Source organism: Ahaetulla prasina, chromosome 7 (genome assembly GCF_028640845.1).
Source record: "Ahaetulla prasina isolate Xishuangbanna chromosome 7, ASM2864084v1, whole genome shotgun sequence".
Classification (NCBI taxonomy): Eukaryota; Metazoa; Chordata; class Lepidosauria; order Squamata; family Colubridae; genus Ahaetulla; species Ahaetulla prasina.
Window position 1 is genome coordinate 17,071,003 of NC_080545.1, and position 21,158 is coordinate 17,092,160.

Consider the following 21,158-nt stretch of genomic DNA (forward strand, 5'->3'; position numbering starts at 1 on the left):
GGCGTTGGCCTCCTGCACCATGGTGGAGGATGTTTTTGCCCTCCCTAGGCTCTGGAGGCTTTTCTTGAGCCTCCGGGAGGACGAAAAGAGCCTCCCCAGGCTCCAGAGGCCCTCTGGAGGCCAGAAATGGGCCCATTTCAGGCCCGTTTCCGGCCTTCCCAAACTTCCAATAAGCCTGTTTTCCGCCCTCCCCAAGCCTCCGTGCGCGCCCTGCAATTACCTGCATCCAAAATGGGCCGAGTGGGGACACCTGGAGGGGATGGGCAGGGTGGGCAGGGCGGGGCCAGCCAGGAGTGGGATTTCTCTGAGCTGCACAGAATCTTAGCTAGAGGTTCTCCTGAACCCCTGCGAACCCCCAGCAGTCCTCTCCTGATTCTATGTCCTTATATATAACAGCAAAAGAATGAAAGAATGTAGAAAAATAAAATTTGGAAAAAAAGGTCAGTAGAAGGAGTCCCAAAGGTGCTTTTTTTCAAGAGGCAACTGGATTTTCTGTTTTTTCTTTGAGAAGTTTCGCTTCTCATCCAGCAAGCTTCTTCAGCTCTGACTGGATGGTGGGAAATGGAAGGATTTATATTCCTTGCAGACAGCTGGACATTTTCTTTCTTTTAGAGAGTTGTTAAGGTCACCTGTGTCATCAGGGTCATCTGAGTGTGGAGCCTTCTTGGAACTGTTGAAAGGACTGTCTTGTAGATTGGAGATAGACAAAAAGGACAACACAGTCTTTTCAACAGTTCCAAGAAGGCTCCACACCAATTTGCAGGGGCATGGGTGTAATGTTATGACAACTTGCCTCTCTTGCACAAGACAATTGTGCTTACTTCCAGTATTTTGAAAGAAAGAAAAAAAGGCAACATAAAGGAAACTGAATTTGTTCCCGGCCTTCCCTTGTGCCATTTTGATCCTTTATTTTGGTTTGCAAGTGGACCAGCCTTCTTTCTCAGTCATAAAACTTCCTCATCCGAACACAGTTGCTCTCCACAGTGTTGTTCAAGATGTTTTGCATACAGGGGTGGGCTTCAAAAATTTTAGCAACAGGTTCTCTGCTCAGTTACTGGGTGGGCGTGGCCATAGTGGGCGTGGCCTAGTCGGCCTCCTGCACCATGGTGTGGGGGGCGTTTTTGCACTCCCTGGGCTCTGGAGGCTTTCCTCGAGCCTCCGGGAGGGCAAAAATGGCCTCCCCAGGCTCTGGAGACCCTCTGGAGTCCAGAAACAGGCCCATTTCCTGCCTTCCCAACTTCTGGTAGGCCTGTTTTTCACCCTCCTCGAGCCTCTGCGCATGCCCTGTACTTAACGTAAAGGTAAAGGTTCCCCTTGCACATACGTGCTAGTCGTTGCCGACTCTAGGGGGCAGTGCTCATCTCCGTTTCAAAGCTGAAGAGCCAGTGCTGTCCGAAGACGTCTCCGTGGTCATGTGGCCGGCATGACTCAACACCAAAGGCGCACGGAACGCTGTTACCTTCCCACCAAAGGTGGTCCCTATTTTTTCTACTTGCATTTTTATGTGCTTTCGAAAGAGCTAGATTGGCAGAAGCTGGGACAAATAACGGGAGCTCACCCCATTACACGACAGCACTAGGGATTCGAACCATTGAGCTGCCGACCTTTCGATCGGCAAGCTCAAAGTCCTAGCCCCTGAGCTACCGCGTCCCCCTGCCCTTTACTTACCTGCATCCAAAATGTGGGTACTCCTGGGAAAGGCGGGGCAGGTTGGGCAGGGCCAGCCAGGAGTGGGATTTGGGGGTTCTCCAAACTGCACAAAAATCTTAGCCAGAAATTCTCCCGAACCCCTACGAATCCCCAGCAGCCCACCCCGTTTTGCATACCATCCTGCAGAAATGCAGACCATGGAAGCTGCTTTCCCATAATGCTGCTGTGTGAGAGAGTGAAAGAGACAGAGAGATACAACTGTGTGTCTCTTTTCCCCCCGTTGGCATGTTTTTTGTTTGTTTCTTGTGGTGATCATAAAAAATAAACTAACAATGGCGAACATGCCAAGAAAATGACTGGATGCGAACCCCAAGTAAGGAAGTCTTTTGACTTTACCGTTTACAATCATGGGTTTAGATGGCATCAGACAACTAAAACAATATTAATCTTGGGGCTCAGCAATTATACCGTTTGCCTTTTTATACTGCTTGACAGTATATTAATGAGTTGTGCTAAATATCATCTTGCAATAAATATGAATTTTTTCTCAAATATTAAGGGAAAACATTTTATCTTCAAAAGCATGGACTAAACTGGTGTGTGTACACACACACACACACACACACACACACATACATACATAGATACATATTCCTTTGGGCATATTTCTTTTTCTCTCTCTTTTCTTATAAATCTCTCTGTATTTTTTAAAAAAGAGGTCATATACATTTGTCTTGTAAGAAGATTAATTTCTTGGCAGAATAGAAGACCCTTTAAAAATTGATTACATGGTTGGATAGTGTTAAAAAGGGATTTGGGTCCCAGAGGAAAATGGTGACATCTAAATCTGCATGTGACAGCAAGTTTGTATTTTAAAATTTGCTTCTTCTTCTCAGCCCTTTATGCTCAACGGCATATATATTCAGCTCAGTCATTTTACAGGGAATCAGGTTTTCAAAACTCCAAACTTATTTCTCCAAAATGTACATAGCTTATTTATGACGAATCTTGGTCAGTCACCAGGACCAGAGGTTTACTCTTCTGAGCTTTTGGACTCATGTTGGAGCCCATCTTCAGCTTATTTACTCTTGTTTGGCTAAAGTATTTTTAAAACAAGAAAGAAAGAGACACTGTACTTTGTAACCTAAGATTGCACCCTTTGGGAAGTTTTGATTGATTGATCGATTGATTGATTGCTAGATTTATACCTAGCTTTTCCTCCTTGAAATTCATGCCTGCTTATTTGGATTCCTCAGAAAAAAAAACCTCATCAAATTAATTGGTCTAAAAGAGAGGGAGTGTTCCAAAGTCATCCAGTGAGTTCCACTGGATCATTTCCATGAAATTTCCATAGCTTCCTGAAGGGACTGAAAGGCACAGTAGCTTATATCTGGGTCTCCACAAGTTCATAAACTTAATACCATGGTATAGTAAGACAGGACATTAATATCTAATCAACAGAAGGGTACTTCCTACTTGATTCACTTTAGACTCCTTCTCAAGTCACTCTGCTAGTCAGTGGTGAAATCCTCCGTGGGTTGCCACTGGTTACGCTGTGTGCCAAATGCGTGCTGCCCATGCGCATGCGCAGTGTGTGCCAAATGCACGCTGTGCATGCATGAACGCAGAGTGCGTGCAAAATACATGCATGCATGTGTGCGCATGCACAGTGTGCACCAAATGCATGCTGCGTGCGCATGCACAGTGCATGCCAAATGCACGCCGCGCACACACATGCACAGTGTACACAAAATGCACACTTCAGGCAGAAAAAGGAGCCGTTTGAAGGTAAGTAGAACAGCGGGGGGTGGCAGGATGACAACTGTGCTGCACGGCACAGCTGATCGTCAGAAATACCGGTCCACATGAACCGGTAGGGGTTTTTTTTATTACCGGTTCGCCCGAACCAGTAGCTTTTATTGCACCGAACCAGTGCAAACCGGTAGCATTTCACCCCTGCTGCTAGTTCTGTGTTTGTGGATAGAAAGTGATGCTCTGTTTCCCATCATAGTCACTGAGAGGCAGGTCACTGTTTGTCTCGCTTCCTGTCTTAGAATCTAGAACATAGAATAACAGAGTTAGAAGTCTTCTAGTCCCCTGCTCGAGCAAGAGACCCTGTACCACTTCAGACAAATGGCTGTCCAGTCTGTTTTTGAAACTCCAGTGTTGGAGCACATACAACTTCTGAAAGCAAGTCATTCCATTTATTGATTGCTCTCACCATTAGGAAATATCTCCTTAGTTCTAGATTGCTTCTCTCCTTGCTTAGTGTCCATTCATTGTTTCCTGTTTTGCCTTCTGCTTTGGAAAATAGGTTGACTATTAATCTTTGTAGGAACTCCTCAAATATTGGAACACTGCTATCATGTCTCCCCTAGTCCTTCTCTTACTAGACTAGACATACCCAGCTGCTGCAACTGTTCTTCATATGTCTTAGCCTTCAGCCAAGGCTAATCATTGTTTTGCTCTTCTCTGCACTCCAGACTCTTAACATTTTTTTTATATGGTGGTGACCAGAACTGGATGCAGTATTCCAAGCAGTGGTGGTATTCAGCCAATTATATCCGGTTTGGGCAAACTGGCAGCAATGGCTGCGGAGGCTCTGCCCACCCTCCCGGACGTAATCATGTCCCATTTATCCATGTTTTTGACACTCTGTGCATGCGCCAAAGGCTCTGCGCACATGCATGCTCAGATTTGCGAACCGGTAGCGAAGGTAAGTGAATACCACCCCTGATTCCAAGTGTAGTCTTACTAAGGCTTTGTAAAGTGGTATTACGGTAGAACTTCATGTGATCTTGATTCTATCCCTCTATTAATGCAGCCTAGGATTGCATTGGCTTTTTTGGCGGCTACTGCATACTGTTGGCTCATATTTAAGTGATTGTACAGTAGCACTCCAAAATCCCTCTCACAGCTACTGGCATTAAGCCAAGTTTCACCTAGTCTGTACCTATACTGTTGATTTTTCTTGCCTAAGTGTAAAACTTTACCTTTATCTACGTTGAATTCCATTTTGTTAGATAGGGCCTAGTATTCAAGAATGTCAAGATTTTTTTGGATCTTGAGATTCTGTTCTTGGATGTTGGCTATTCATGCCAGCTTAGTGTCATCTGCAAATTTTATGACTTCTCCTTGTATTCTCTCATCTAGATTGTTTATGAAGATATTGAAGAGTACCAGAACCCTGGGGTACCCCAGTGCTTATTTCCATCCCTGTAGATGTAGTTCCATTGAGGACTACACATTAAGTACCATTTGTCAGCCAATTACAAACCCATCTGGTGGTGGTGATGCCGTTTATCCCGCATTTTTCTTGCTTGTCCAAGAAGTAGGTTGTGGTCTACCTTATCCAACGCTTTGCTGAACTATAAGTATACTACATCCACAGCATTTCACCGATCCACTAATTTAGTCACTTTGTCAAAGAATGAAATAAGATTTATTTGGCATGATCTGTTTTTGACAAAACCATGTTGGCTTCTGGTTATAACTTTGTCTCTAGGTGTTCTCAGGTTTGTTGCTTGATTATCTTTTCCAAAATCTTCTCAGGTATTAATGTCAGACTGTTTGGTCTGTAATTTCCTGGAGTGCAGTGCTCTATAACAGGGGTCTCCAACCTTGGTCCCTTTAAGACTTGGGGACTTCAACTCCCAGAGTTCCCCAGCTAGCTTTGGTGGCTGAGGGACTCTGGGAGTTGAAGTCCCCAAGTCTTAAAGGGACCAAGGTTGGAGACCCCTGCTCTATAGCGTCGTTTTGAGGGTAGGAGTTGAAACAGTTTATGTCCAGGGTACGAGGGGTCTGTAAATATTTTCCCAGCCCTCTTTTTGACTTGTGCAGTATACAGGTTCTCAATGAAAAGCAGGTTAGTAGCAATTGTTTTTTCCGCAGTTCTAATGATCCTCTGAAGTCTGTGTCTGTCTTGTTGGGTTGCAGAACCAAACCAAACAGTTATAGAGGTGCAAATGACAGACTCAATAATTCCTCTGTAAAACTGGATCAGCAGCTCCTTGGACAGTTTGAGCTTTTTGAGTTGGCGCAGAAAGAACATTCTTTGTTGTGCTTTTTTGATGACGTTTTTGATGTTAGCTGTCCATTTTAAATCTTGCAATATGGTAGAAGCTAGAATTTTGAAGGTCTCTACTGTTGATACTGTGTTGTCTACTATTGTATGAGGTGGTAGTATGGGAGGGTTTCTCCTAAAGTCCACCACCATTTCTACAGTTTTGAGTGTGTTCAGTTCCAGATTGTTCCGGTTGCACCACGAGGCTAATCATTCAACCTCTCGTCTGTATGCGGATTCATCATTGTCTCGAATGAGATCAATCACTGGGTTCAGTGCTAGCTATAAAAATGTAATCAGTTTATAATTAACTGAACCAACTAGATTCTAGGTTTTGGTATGCTTCAGTTTATTTCGGACACTGTACAATAAACAATTTCTTCTGTTTTAAAATGCTGCTTGTTAAGTGAAAAGAAGAATAAAGAAGTTGACGGGGATTTACTGAAATTTTAGGCTGACTCTTCCAGTTCCTACTATTTGAGGATCATGCCATCCCCCCAAGTGCGATTCATATAATGCATCCATCTCAGATAATCTATTTGATTGCTTTCAATATAGCAGCACTGATACTAGCGCAGAAGGAACATAACCGCTGAATCATTTAAAAACAAACAGCAATTCACCTCTTTAAACCAGAATCCCAAGTAATTTGGTTAATGATGTATGGAAAATGCAAAACATTATAATAATTACACATTTGGCTAGATGGACATGCTTCCTTAGTACATTTTAAAACCAATAATCTCGCCCAGAGCTCAGCATCAAGACACTGTTCAGACAGAAGGTGGGGATTTCTTTTTTCTAAGGCAGTGTTGGTGAACCTTTTCGGGAGCGCATGGGGCGGAGAACAAGAAACCAGAAGAGCAGCTCCCTGGCACGCATGCACAGGGATGCCAGAATCCGGAAGAGCAGTTCCACAGCACGTATGGGAGTACCAGGAAGCTGAGCTTCCGGTTTCCAGCGTGAGCATGCGTGCCGGTCACCTGGTTTTCTGGTTTCTGACATGCATGCGCACATGAAGACCAGCTGGCTGGCATGCATCTGCGCACCAGGAACCAGAAGCTCAGCTTCGTGGCACGCACATGCGCACCAAGGAGATGTTCTTCCAGTTTCCAGCACTCCCGTGCAAGTGAACACCAGCTAGCCTGGAAAAGCAACAGGCAATGGCTGGCGTCCCACTTCTGGCATATATGCCATAGGTTCACGATCACAGCTCTAAGGAGTTGCAGTTTACCCTTTGACAGAGGGAACACACCTGTTCTGTTTCCCTCCCCCCAATACTCCCAGCAAAGAGTCAGTCAGAGGCCTTCTTTTCTCCTTTTATTTACATATATAGATGTCCTGGCCACGTCTACCCACGGGCCTGCCAAGTTTCTGGAGATAACGAGGAAATTATAGATAAGGCCAGAATTACTCACGAATATATTCTTCCCTCCATTGATACAGTTTGCCCGCGCAAATTCATTGCTTTGTCCAAGACAAAAAACCAGGAAGTTCCGCCTCCTATTTATAGTCTCTGCAGATGTCACTGCATGACAATTATGACTTGGCTTTATCCCAACGTAACCTTGCATCACTCCAAAACTGTTCTTGGGGCGTTGCCAAATCAGAAGAAGGCTCCAGAGAATCAGGTCTTGCCGGCCCCTCCTCCTCCCTTTGAGTGGGTGCCAGGGAGGGAAAGGGCTCAAGAGAAGCAGGGCTTGCCAGGTCTTCTCCCTCACTTTCTGAATCATCCGCGTCCAGGAGTCCGGGTCCAGGAACCTGGGTCACAACAACACCACTACTGGAAATATTCTTGTGGAAACGTTAAAAAGATGATTAAAAAAAACAGTATCCACTGGACACTTCAGAACAAGCAGGTAAGATAGAAGGGACAGAGGGAGGACAAAGCAGGAAAACTTTAGAAGAGTCAAAATGCCTAGTCCAGCAAAACATGAAGGTACACAGCCCAAGAGATCTTTGAAGGGAAAGTGTCATCGATGTCATTGTGCTGCTTGCTTTCGCATGGCGTCTTGCCAGCCTGACATCAGCAACGGCAGGAGGGGGAGAGATTGAAATGGGGGCAGTTAGGTGTGGGTGGGTTTGAATCAGAGCCGGCCCTGTCTATGAGGAGCACCAGTCAAGCACAAGGTCGGCAAAAGGAATGTGGAGATGGGAAAGGCGCCAACTGCAAGGTTCCAAAACAACCTGAGAACTTTTAATTGGACATTGACTGATAACTGACGAGGGGAAAAGGGAAGTTTTTCCGTGCCAAGCCAACAGATTCTGTCTGCTCTAATCTGTAACCGCTTTGTTCTCAATGAAGTATACGCTTGGAAAAAGAAATGAACCAGGAGCCTTCCTTTGCAAATTAAATTAAGTGGGATGGATGGCAGAAGGGCAAGGAATTTGGGCATGACCAAAGCCTGTGCAAAGGTTAAAGAGAAGGGACAAGCAAGAAAAGGTTTTGTTTTTTTTTTTAATTTACATTTATATCCCGCCCTTCTCCGAAGACTCAGGGCGGCTTACAGTGTGTAAGGCAATAGTCTCATTCTATTTGTATATTTTTTACAAAGTCAACTTATTGCCCCCCCAACAATCTGGGTCCTCATTTTACCTACCTTATAAAGGATGGAAGGCTGAGTCAACCTCGGGCCGGGCTTGAACCTGCAGTAATTGCAGGCTGCTGTGTTCTAATAACAGGCTTCTAACAGCCTGAGCTATTACGGCCCTTTTTTGTGCATAGGTGCATAGTTTGGATAGAACAGTGGACAGACATGAAAGAATCAAGATTAAATCATGGAAAAGGTGAGAGAAAAAGCTTCCAAGTAGCTAAAGAAGTTTTTGTAGAATGCTAAAGGGGCAGAAACTTCTTGAATTGGAAGATATTGATAGAAAGTTCAAATATCTATTAACTGAAGAGTTTTAACTCTGTAAAACACATGAACACACAGTATAGGCTGAAGCAATCTTTGTATAAGAGGAATGTGATTGCACAACTGCTCTTTATTTGCTCTTCCTTTGCTTTCCTCATTATATCTTCCATCTAACTTGCACCATTAGTGAAAAGTTTATGTTGAGCTGTTTGTTTGGCTTTTTTGCACAAATCTTCCGGTCTGTTAAAAAGTTTTTTTCCCCTTCAACTCTGGGCAGATATGGGAATCTTCACTCAAATGAAATTTTCCTGTTCCCCCAAAATTTAGGGTGATATGTAATATTCCTAGGTAATTTCTCTTAGAAATGCAAAGCTGATCTCTTATTCTGGTTTCTTCACCTGCTGTTTCTGACAGATATAGATGAATGTCTGATGAACAACGGTGGCTGTGATCACTTCTGCAGGAACACAGTGGGAAGCTTTGAATGTAGCTGCCAAAAGGGCTACAAATTACTAACGGATGAACGGACCTGCCAAGGTAATTGCTTAAATTAAATCTTAATTCCTTTCTTCTTACATAGTGAGCGCAATGAGTGCCCATCAAAAAGTCCCTGGTTGTTTTTTTGTTTTTTGTTTAACTAAGGAGACCTTGAAGGCTAGACACTAGAGCCAGAGGAAAAAGAAAATGGAAGGACATTTTTTAGAAATTACAAACAAAAGGATAAATTTTACTTGTCCAAAAGGTGCTTTTTTTAAGAGGCAATTGGACTTTCTGGGATTTTTTTTTTTTTTTGAAGATAGTTCACTTCTCATCCAGGAAGCTTCTTCAGCTCTGTCTGGAAAGTGGGGAATGGAAGGATTTATACTGCTTGCAGATAGCTGATCATTTGCATTCATTTAGAGAGGCGCTGAGGCCACCTGGAGATTTATCTATGTCATCAGGGTCACCTGCGTAGTGCAAATGGGTGTGGAGCCTTCTTGACGGCACAGATAAACCTCCAGGTGGCCTCAATGACTCGCTAAAAGAATGCAAATGACCAGCTGCCTGCAAGGAGCATAAATCCTTCCATTCCCCACCATCCAGTCAGAGCTGAAGAAGCTTCTTGGATGAGAAGTGAAATGTCTTCAAAGAAAACCCAGAAAGTCCAGTTACCTCTTAAAAAGAAAAAAAACAAGCACCTTTGGGACAATCATGACCTGGATGACTGAAGAATCTCCATGGATGTATATTTTACTTATTGTTATGAAAGAAACTTGCTAAAGTTCTGAAGGATTTCCCCTTTGCAACTCATATGATGAGAAAATTAGTTCTAGGATTTTTTTAAGGGCTTACAGAAGAATTCTAAAAAGTCAGGAAAGGTTTAAAATTGGTTTATTTGACCAGGGTTAAAAGAAGAAAATAGTTGTATTTGGTTGCCATTACTGGATGATGCTGACAAGGATTGATTGACATAGCATCTGGAGTTGTTTTCTTTACCGAAAAGATGAGCAGAAGGGAGATTATAGATAGTCCTCGACATGACCATGAGTGAACCCACAATTATGGTTGTAAATCATGATGGTCATTAAACAAGTCATCACAAAAATCTATTTTTGCGGTGGTTGTTAAGCGAACACCACAGTCATTAAGCAAACCCATTGTGTGTTATGGGGCATTTTTTGCCAGAAACAGGTTTCCAGCAAAAACATTGTATATTATGGTCACGTGGCCATGGATACTGCAAATAGCTGTAAATGAGGACCAGTAATTCATGCTAAAGGTTACCCAACAAAGTATGAACTAACATGGTGATCATTTTTGTATATCTCATTTTTTATGGTGATAATTTTTGTATATCTTGTTTTTTCTACGTGTTTCACTTTTCTTCTTTATACTGTAACTGCTATTCTAATAGCAAATCCTTCATAAAAGTTATTGCATTACAGTCTTGATTAAATTCTCTTTCCTTTGATATATAATTTTATGGTACTACTCCCCAAAAAAGTGGTGTTAGTACCGTGTTTCCCCAAAAATAAGCCCTACCCCCCAAATAAGCCCTCCCTCCCCAAAATAAACCCGCCCCTGAAAATAAGATCTCCCCCCCAAAATAAGACCTCCCTCAAAAATAAGCCCTCTCATGTGCAGCCGGTCCCTGCCATTTCCTCTGGTTAGGGTTAGGGAGACAGAGCTGGAAATCAGTTAAGACGACAAGAGGAGCCCCGTCTTGCTCCATGTGCCCCAAAATAATAAGACCTCCCTGAAAATAAGGCCAAGCATTTATTTCAAAGTTCAAAAAAATATAAGACAGGGTCTTATTTTTGGGGAAACACGGTAGCTAGTTTTAGAAAATACACTCTTCCCAAAAGGTTTCCACAATTTTGGCCACTACTGTATAGGGGGTTGAGGGATTAGTCAAGAAATGAAAATACTATAGATGAGGAGGTGACACTGGCAACTGAAAGGCTCCTCCTTTCATCAGGTGAATAATATTTATGTGTACAGAGCTAAAGATGGTAGTTTTTAATTGTTTTTTTAATCTTTATAGGTATAAACTTAAAAGATATCGTGGGGAAGTTCTGGAGGCTAAATATGTGTGATAAAAGAGAAAACAACAAGAATCAATAGGCCCAAGATGCTCCTATTTTAAAATACAGAGACGCCTGTGAAAAGTGACCAATGATTTTATTTGTCTGATTTGTTTGAAATATCTCTTCATGCAGAAAATATTTCTCTCCTTTCCAAAAGGGCTTTCATGCCTAAAATAGGAAAGTGTCAAGGAAGATTTTTATCATGTTCGCTATATCTAAGAACAGGCAGTTCATCCTGCTAAGACTCCAGAGGGGAGCAATGCATAGGAAAAGAGCCCATTCTGAGCTCACGCCCCTTTTTTGGAAGTGCCTCAGTGGTGAAATCCATTTTTTTTACTACCAGTTCTGTAGCTTAGTGGGTGTGGTGTGGTTTGGTGGGCGTGTCAGGGGAAGGATGCTGCAAAATCTCCATTCCCACCCAATTCCAAGAGGAAGGATATTGCGAAATCTCCATCCCCAGCCCACTCTGGGGCCAGCCAGAGGTGGTATTTGCCAGTTCTCTGAACTGCTCAAAATTTCTGCTATCGGTTCTCCAGAACCTGTCAGAACTTGCTGGATTTCACCCCTGAAGTGCCCTCATCTGGCCCTTAGAGTTTTGCTGGAAAAAGGCCAAGAAAGCTCTAGAAATCTCTGCATAGATTGTCATTATTACAATATGCTATGTTGATGAATAACAAATGTTATTCTCGCTGTGGGATATATGCTTAGCGTTGACTGATCAAAACTGCAATTTATGGATTTCGTCTTGTCATGATTTCCAGAAGGATAATTGATGAGGGAGAGAGGGAAGGAGGAAAGAGGGAAGGCTGATAGAGATCAAGCAATCAGTAGAATATAAATCACCATATTTCCTTTCTTCCCTTACTGGAAAAATGTGCTATGTTTGTTTTCAGTAGAAGAAGCAAGAGTGAATTGCGGTTACTCATCAAGACTTAGTTTATAAGGCTTTTTAACAAGGTTTTTGTCTTTCAGATAACTAGAAGGAAAAACATTTTTTTCAGTGTTAATGAAAGACCTGTGCCAAGTTCTTTTTGGCTTTTTAATCACCCCAATTAGAATTAGAAAGTTTTAATTAACTTTTTCTTAAAATACAACATATGTTATTTCCTGTGAAGTGCCACTGTTTATTTTCATTCTATTTAATGGAAAATACCTTTCTTGATTTTTTTTTTATTTTTTATTTATTTATTTTGTCAAACACAACAATATATATAAGTATAAGCATGAACTAACCACACAAATTGAATACAACCAAAGGGAACCTTAGGACAGGAATGGTAGGCGCGCTGGTGCTCTTATGCACGCCCCTTACAGACCTCTTAGGAATGGGGTGAGGTCAACAGTAGACAGTCTTTGGTTAAAGTTTTGGGGATTTTGGGATGAGACCACAGAGTCAGGTAGTGCATTCCAGGCATTAACAACTCTGTTACTGAAGTCACATTTTCTACAATCAAGATTGGAGCGGTTCACTTTAAGTTTGAATCTATTGTGTGCTCGTGTATTGTTTTGGTTGAAGCTGAAGTAGTCTTCGACAGGAAGGACATTGTAGCAGATGATTTTATGAGTTAGTGCTCAGGTCATACCTTTATAGCACTCTGCTTCCAGACTCAAAGCACACGGGGCATAGATCTGGTGTAGCCCTCCTGGGATTGCTCCTTAAATATAGAGGGCTATTTATTTAAAAGTATGCCACTTCTCAACATCAAAGTCTCCCAAGGTAACCTATAAAACAGAACTAACTTTGCATACATTGGAAAACAAACTAATTTCATAGACATAGCAGGTGTCAGGGTGCCAAGTAATAAATCCATTGCAAGCAAGACTCCGAGGCACTTGAATTCCTCAAAGATTACTTTTATTGGAAATATCATATTGGCACATATCTGGTGAAAACCGACTCTGAAAGAGTCCTGTGCTTTCACCTCATTAAAAGTGAAAGTTTTTCTACTTTCTCAAAACAATCAGTCACATGGTCCAATCATCGTGTAGTGCAACAACCGGGTGGCATCACTCTGCCTTCTTCCAGCCAGGTGTGAGAACGTCCTTGGTTCCCAGGAGAAAGTATTTTATTTTGGCTACAAACATCCCTCTATCTCAGTGGTAGTCAACCTGGTCCCTACCGCCCACTAGTGGGCGTTCCAGCTTCCATGGTGGGCGGTAGGGGTTTTGTCCGATACTGAAGTACTTTTCTTTTTTTTTAATTTAATTGACTTTTTAAAAAATTTCATAGCATTATTTAAAAACATTTTCATTGGGTTTTCATAAAATTTCCCGTGACAATTTAAATTTCTGAAAATATACTATTTGTATCGCCCGTGCATAAGTTTAGTTCGTGTTACGTAAGTGAAATTAAATGGCGCTATAGTGCGACCGCAAACAAGAGCCTCGTCCGAGAATAGCTCGCGCATCTCCCCCCACACCACCCAGCTGTAACAGACAAGCAGAGCTAGTAGCCGGCGCCTCCCCAATTCAATCCACGATGCGCGAGAGGCATGCGCAGACGATGATACATGGCGCATTACTGTGGAACCGGTGGACAGTTAGAAAATTTTACTACTAAAAGAGATACAAAAGTGGGCTGTAGGTATAAAAAGGTTGACTACCCCTGCTCTATCTCAAATCCCCCCTCCCTGACCCTCAGCTCCAGTATGGCAACACTGAAGCAGACAAAATGGCTTCGGTCAGGACAGCTTCAGGGTTGACAGCAGGATGATTTGTCTAAATCATTAAATACTTTAGAAAGTGTAATCTACTTGGAATATTTGCATTTTTTTCCACCCATCTGCCACTGATCTAGTCTAGCCATGCTTATTTACTAATACTATTCCTGGTCTTAGGTCTCCCAAAGTCCTTCGGGAGATAGGGCGGTATATAAATTTGATTAAATAAATAAATAAATAAATCTTCTGCTCCCCAAAAAAACCCTTTGGAAGAAATGAATATTTTGATATGTCTCAATAATTTTGTTCTAACAATAAGACGACTTTGGAATTATATTTCTTCCTTTCAAGGTTGATCTGATATTTAAGCTTTTCCCCACACACACATCCCGCCTTTGGTTAGCTGTATTCAGAGATGACTGAAATGGATTTGATCTCCATGACAGCAAACATAAGAAAAGATAGCTTGACAGCAGGGTTCTAGAATGTTCTTTCTGCACCAACTCAGAAAGCTCAAACTGCCCAAAGAGATGCTGACACACTTCTACAGAGGAATTATTGAGTCTGTCATTTGCATCTGTATAAATGTCTGATTTGGTTCTGCAACCAACAAGACAGACACAGAATTCAGAGGATAATACTCTGCAGAAAAACAATTACTACCAACCTGCCTTCCATTGAGGACCTGTATACTGCACAAGTCAAAAAGAGGGCTGTGAAAATATTTACAGACCATCAAATCCTGGACATAAACTATTTCAACTCCTACCCTCAAAATGACACTATAGAGCATTGCACACCAGAACAACTGGACACAAGAACAGTTTTTTCCCGAATGTCATTGCTCTGCTAAATAAATAATTCCCCCAACACTGTCAAACTACTTACTAAGTCTGCATTACTATTAATCTTCTCATCGTTCCTATCACCCATCTCCTCCCACCTATGAACCTTGTTGCTGGTATCAGACGTTGATGAAGAGAATGAGTCCTGGATAAATTCTAGAGTTCTTTCTTTATCTCGTAATGTTTTTTTTTTCTATAGACTTAAGGTAGGGAAATACCTTCTTCTTTTCTATACAAAGTGCTGAATTCCACAACAGACTGGGGAGTCTAGAGAGAAAGATTGCAGAAAATGTGGAGGCTTAACCACAACCTAGCAGCTGGTTTTACTAAAACTCAAAGAAAAGAGTTTATAAAGTTGTAGGCATCTAAAGCCTAAAAGCCTAAAAGCCTAAAAGCCTAAAAGAAAAGGAAATAAAGCCAGGATTACCTAGGAAAGAAGGATAAAATGGTTCTGATTGTTTTTAAGTCATTCTTCTTTAATATTCTCAGGTTCATAAGAATATAAGTACACAAGAGCATACTATGTGAACACCAAAACCAAAGAAACAAGACAATTGGGTTTTTTTTTGGGGGGGGGGTATAATTTTAATCCCAAAATGCCCTTGTTTTAGACTCACATTAATCCCTCCCATCAACTGTGTTGTGACTGAGAAAGGGCTGACCTTTAAAATGAGAAAAATGTCCTAGGGTAGCCCCACAAAAATGAGCCTCTCACCCGGTACCAATACTCCGTCCAAAACACTGCTCCTGCACAAATCTTATTCCAGTTGCCCCAGCTTCATGATGGTCGTAAAGGCCGCTGCCACTGCCACCAGATTGAAGAGTTTCCTCCAACCTCCCAGGAAGTTGCTTGATTATATATTAAATATTAAGTAGAGATGAAAAATAAAAAAGTAGAAAAAAGAATATTATGGCAGAAATTGAAATATATAAATTATATTTGGGAAATACTTACGTTATAAACTGTATAAATTTTGACTCGGTCAATACTCTATTCAGAAAAAATGTACTGTTTGTTTTATGTTTGTTTTAAAAAAAATTAAAAAAAATATTTTTTAAAAATGAGCCTCTCTAGGAACTCCATTTGGCTTCCCATGGTCCAGCAGAGATATAGGAATTGGATGGGGTAGGAAGGATGAAGTTAAATCTTGACAGTTCACTCTGGAGTGGCTCTGACTTCAAATAAGCCACCATAGAATTTGGAAAAATATCATTAGAAAGAAAAAAAAAACTGTCATCTGAATGGGGATTCATATAGGCATAGATTCCATATATACAGTGGTGGTATTCAACCCGTTTGGACCAGTTCGGGGTGAACCGGTAGTGGCGACCTGCGGATGGGCCTGCCCCGCCCACCCGCCCTGGTGCTATACCATCCTATTTAGCCACGTTTTCTAAGCAGAGCACATGCATGCAAGCCGCTTCGCGCTCACATTTTTAGTGCGTGGCAAACCAGTGGTAAAATTATATGAAACCCACCTCTGCACATGTATATATTTACAGATGGCTTCTCAAAGAAACCGTTAGTAACTAGTTCTTTTCATATGTTTTGGCCATTCTGTTTAAGTAGGGATTAAATGATTATTAGTATCAGGCTATCTTTCAATGCACCTGACATTTGGGAGGGTAGAAGATGATATAGGTAGTTAGCCAGTGATTCAAGTCTGGTTGGGGTGATTAGCACAGGTGGTTAAAGCCAGGGTCTTCTCTTTTTTTTTCCTCACTACATTTAAGGAAAGTTATCTAAAGATTAACACATTTCAGCATGATGAGAAAAAAAAGTGTCAAGAAATCATTTCCCTCCCCCTCATTTTCTTCAATCTGAGGGTTACAAAATAGAGGTTTGGAAGCTATGAGCCACCACCGTCCTTAGGTTGCTCGTCCATGCCTTCATCTATTTTTTATAAACTTCACATCGGAATCAAAGATTTCTTTTTCATATTCTCAAACGGCACTTTCTTTGCTCGGAACGTTTCAACGCAAATTGAAAAGTACTTCCCAAAATGACTATGGAATCTTCCCCAAAAGGGAACTGCGCATAGTAATATATCCAAGTTATCTGTTGCTTTAAGTATCTCAGGAATGAGAATGGGTGTGAAACATTTTGAGTACTTAGAGTACTATAAGCATCATGATTTTTTAAAAGTATAACTATTAGGGAGGGTTATTTTCTTGTTAAATCATCAAAAAATACCTTTACTGAAACTGAAATCCCAGATTGCAAAATTTATTTCTGGTGTGATACAAAATAGAGATTCAGTGGTGACTCTCTGTGGTCAAAATGAACACTACAGCTAAATATGACATTTCAACTCATATTTTAAACACCAGTTTGGTCCTCTTTCTATTTACTCAGCAGCTGCCTTAAGTGACGTTTTAATGGAAATAATCTCTGGGAAAGAAAATACAGAAATGTATGCCATTGCATGTGGACAATTTGTTCCACATGGAAGACACATAGAAAATCAAAGCCTGTATGTTTTGTTCATAGCTTGATAGCTGTTAACCATGATTTATGACAGGCTATTAAGAAACATGGATATTTTCAATATGTGTGTTGGTTGAATTTACAGTTTCTTACACTATTTCCTCTCTCCCTTTTTTCAAATCAAGATATAGATGAATGCTCATTTGAAAGGACGTGCGACCATACCTGCATCAACTATCCTGGAAGTTTTGAATGCTTATGTCACAACGGTTATACGTTATACGGAATGACACATTGTGGAGGTTGGAAGATTGACTCTTTTTTATTCTTTTTGCATGGAATTTTCTGATAAAGCAATCTTGTCAAAATGGCATTAATAACAGGGCAGATTTTGAAGTAGGCAAAGAATCTTAAAAACATGAAGACAAAAGAAAATCTAATTGCAAAAACGGGGGAATGTTATCCATATTTGTAGATTTCTTCGCATTACTTATTCCACATTTTAATGGTTAGTCCCAGTGGTGGCATCCTTCCGGTTTAACAACCGGTTTGGTGATTGCACACTTCGTGCACACGCACGCCAGACAGTCACTGCACACATGTGCACAGTTGAATAAAAAATCACCTTCCACGTTAGTGCTAGGGAATTAAAACAGCTGAGGTGCGGTAATCCGCTCTGCTGCGCTAATCAGCTGCGAAGGAAAAGGTAAGGAAAGTGCAGGGTGGGCGGGCAAGCCCAGCTGATCGTCAGAACAAACCGGTTCGCTCCCACCTGATCGTTGGAGCTACCAGTTCGCCCGAACTGGTCCAAACTGGTAGAATCCCACCTCTGGTTGGTCAATTGTTCATTAAAAAGATCATTTTCATGTAAATGGCTGTTAAAGTGATTGTAGCTGTGATTCAGATACAGAGGAAAAAGGGTGTTGTGAAGAGCAGTGCAACTCCTTAAACGGCTCTGATTGTGTGGCTACCACAATCCCAGGAAAATATGCTTTTGGTTATAGTAAGTAGAATTGCTATCTGCAAACCTCCAAACGCTCCAAAATACTTTTTCTCTTCAAAGGAAAAGTCCTGCATAACTCCGGTAATTGTCAATCTAGTTTGCATTTACTATTTGTTGTGAATAGTAAATGCAAACTAGATGGCATTTACTAAATTTTGAAGTTATGAATGACCCAACACTGGAAGTTTTTAAGAAGATGTTGGATAGCCATTGTCTGAAGTGGTGTAGGGTTTCCTGCCTAAGCAGGGGGTTGGACTAGAAGACCTCCAAGGTCCCTTCCAACTCTATTATTCTATTTATTCTATTTTTATTTTATTAAGAATACGTTTCAGAATTGTTTGCTATCTGCATAATAATTTTCTTTGTCCCAGCAAAATCCAATCTTTTCTCCAGAAGTATTTCTATTCTGTGAATAAATAACTATGAACAGGATAGTATTCTCAACAGATTACGTAACTCATGCCCTAACAAAACTTCAACTCAACTAGTCCCCAAAATTAGTCGGCAGAGGAACCTAGAAAAGGAATAAAAATGGGGAAGCCAATATGCCTCACATTATTTGTGGAAAGAGAACAGGAAGCTCAAGTGCAAAGCACAAGAAAAGGTATAAAAACCCCTCACTTGCAATTCCATGTGGTCAGCTGCCCAGAATCAAATGTGCTTGATGGTTCTGCTTCATCAATAAATAAATGAACCCTCTTCCCAATCAGCCTCCAACCTCCATTTTGTCTCCAGTATCTTTGCAATTTTCTTGACAACAATATAGAAGTGCTTGGGAATTTTCTATGGTGAGGTTTTTGGGGGGTTTTGGGTTGTTTTTTACTTTACAGCCTAGTACTGTGATGTTGCTCAAACTTGGCAGCTTTGAAGATATGTGGACTTCAACTCCCAGGATTCCCCAACCAGCATTCCTTCCTGCGAGTTCTGGGAGTTGAAGTCCACCCATTTTTCAAGCTGCCAAAGTTGAAAAACAACAGTCTAGTCTATACTCTTTCCAGGATTTCCAGGTTGTCTGCTCCCCAAATACTACTCGAGGAGATTTTGATTGGGTTTTTTTGTTAGAAACAGTGAACATTGATATGAAATATTGCATTTAGTATTGTTAAATATTAAAATACAATGTAGTACTTCTTAAATATTGTTCAAGCAAATGAAAAGAAACCCTTACAAGGCAGTGCTATTTAATTTAAATATATATTTTAGATGTAGATGAATGTAGCATCAACAATGGAAGCTGTGATTATGGATGCCTTAATACTGTGGGAACTTACGAATGTTTATGTCCACCTGGGAGAAAACTACACTGGAATAAAAAAGATTGTGTTGGTAAGTAACACAATGTAATAGACGTTTTCCATTCTTTCACTTTTTGTATTAATCAAATGTTATAAACTGAATAAGGATGTGGTGGCTCAGTGACTAAGATGCTAAGCGTAGCGGTTTGAATCCCTAGTGCCTTATAATGGAGTGAGATTCCATTACTTGTCCCAGCTTCTGCCAACCTAGCAGTTCGAAAGCATGTAAAAAAAATGCAAGTAGAAAAATAGGGACCACCTTTGGTGGGAAGGTAACCGCGCTCCATGCGCCTTCGGCATTTAGTCATGCATCTGGTTTTGGCTGCTGTGCAGTTTCGCCAGTTTCCCATCCCCTCCTGGTCTGTGGCAACTCTAGAGCAGGGCAAGGATGCTTTGCGAGTTGACATTGTATTTACTGGAATTGAGTATGTCTAGATTAATGAAAAGAAGGACTAGAGGTGACATGTTAGCATATGTTCCAATATCTCAAGGGCTGCCACGAAGAAGAGGGAGTCAAGCTATTCTCCAAAGCACCTGAGGGCAGAACAAGAAGCAACGGGTGGAAACTAATCAAGGAGAGAAGCAACTTGGAACTAAGGAGAAATTTCCTGATAGTTAGAACGATTAACCAGTGGAACAACTTGCCTCCAGAAGTTGTGAATGCTCCAACACTGGAAGTTTTTAAGAAGAGATTGGACAACCCTTTGTCTGAAATGATATAGGGCTTCCTGCCTGAGCAGGGGGTTGGGCTAGAAGACCTCCAAAGTCCCTTCCAACTCTGCTATGCTGTGCTGTGCTATGCTATGCTATGCTATGCTATGCTATGCTATGCTATGCTATGCTATGCTATGCTATGCTATGCTATGCTATGCTATGCTATGCTATGCTACGCTATGCTATATAGGAAATTGAAGCAATCTAACCCATAGGTGAAAAGGATGAGGGATACTGGGGTATGCTTCTTCAGGAAAAGCTGCAACTAGTAGCAGTGTCAAAGTGCGCTTACTTTTCATTCTGGCTATGTAGTTACTTCTTAGAAACTTATTTAAAAGGAATCCCATGAAGTAGAGCCAGGGGTGTCAAACTGGCGGCCCGCGGGCCAGATGCATCACGTGCAGGCCACGCCCACCCCAGCTCCGCGAAGGCAAAACACATTGTGATACGTCATGTGACATCAACGTGACGCTGTGAGTTTGACACCCGTGAACTAGACCCTTGGATTTTTTTTAATTTACATTTTGGGCTATGCTCATGGGACATATTCAGTTTCTTTCAGCCTGGCTCACATGCTTGTTCTGTTCACCCCATTGGGAAGCAAAGTGAATTTGATCGCAAGATCCATCCTTCAGTCTTCTGAATTAGTCACTTCCTTCCTGCTTTTTTCTTCCTCAGAGATGGTGAAATGTTTGCCCGGTGCCAATCCAGTTCCCAAAGCTCAGCTGCTCTGTAGCAAATCAGGAGGAATCGAGAACTGTTTCTTATTCTGTCCATCCAACGCCCTTTTCGTTCCAGGTTGGTATCTAAAAACATTTCTCCCCTGGTCCATAAAATAAATTACACAGAAATGTCGATAACCATGATGGCGAACCTATGGCATGTGTGCCACAGGTAGCATGCAGAACCCCCAGCTCAGCTCCACTGCACATGCGCGTGTGCCTCTTGCCGGCCATCTGATTTTCGAGTCTCTGCCACAAATTCGCAGGGGCGGGACACATGCGCAGGGACAGGACACATCTGGGAGACTCGCATGCATGCACGAGACGTGCACGTATGTGCGGGGGGGAAAGTGCAG

General features: G+C 41.6%; 1 protein-coding gene across 1 annotated transcript in view; it reads left to right on the forward strand.

Moving 5' to 3' along the window:
• The window catches only part of SCUBE1 (signal peptide, CUB domain and EGF like domain containing 1), a 235,134-nt gene that overhangs the window by 194,137 nt on the left and 19,839 nt on the right, over window positions 1-21,158 (forward strand). The window contains exons 9-12 of the mRNA XM_058191895.1: window positions 8,983-9,105; window positions 17,254-17,370; window positions 19,275-19,397; window positions 20,759-20,878. Coding sequence (XP_058047878.1) covers window positions 8,983-9,105; window positions 17,254-17,370; window positions 19,275-19,397; window positions 20,759-20,878 — 483 coding nt within the window. The remainder of the gene's footprint in view (window positions 1-8,982; window positions 9,106-17,253; window positions 17,371-19,274; window positions 19,398-20,758; window positions 20,879-21,158) is intronic.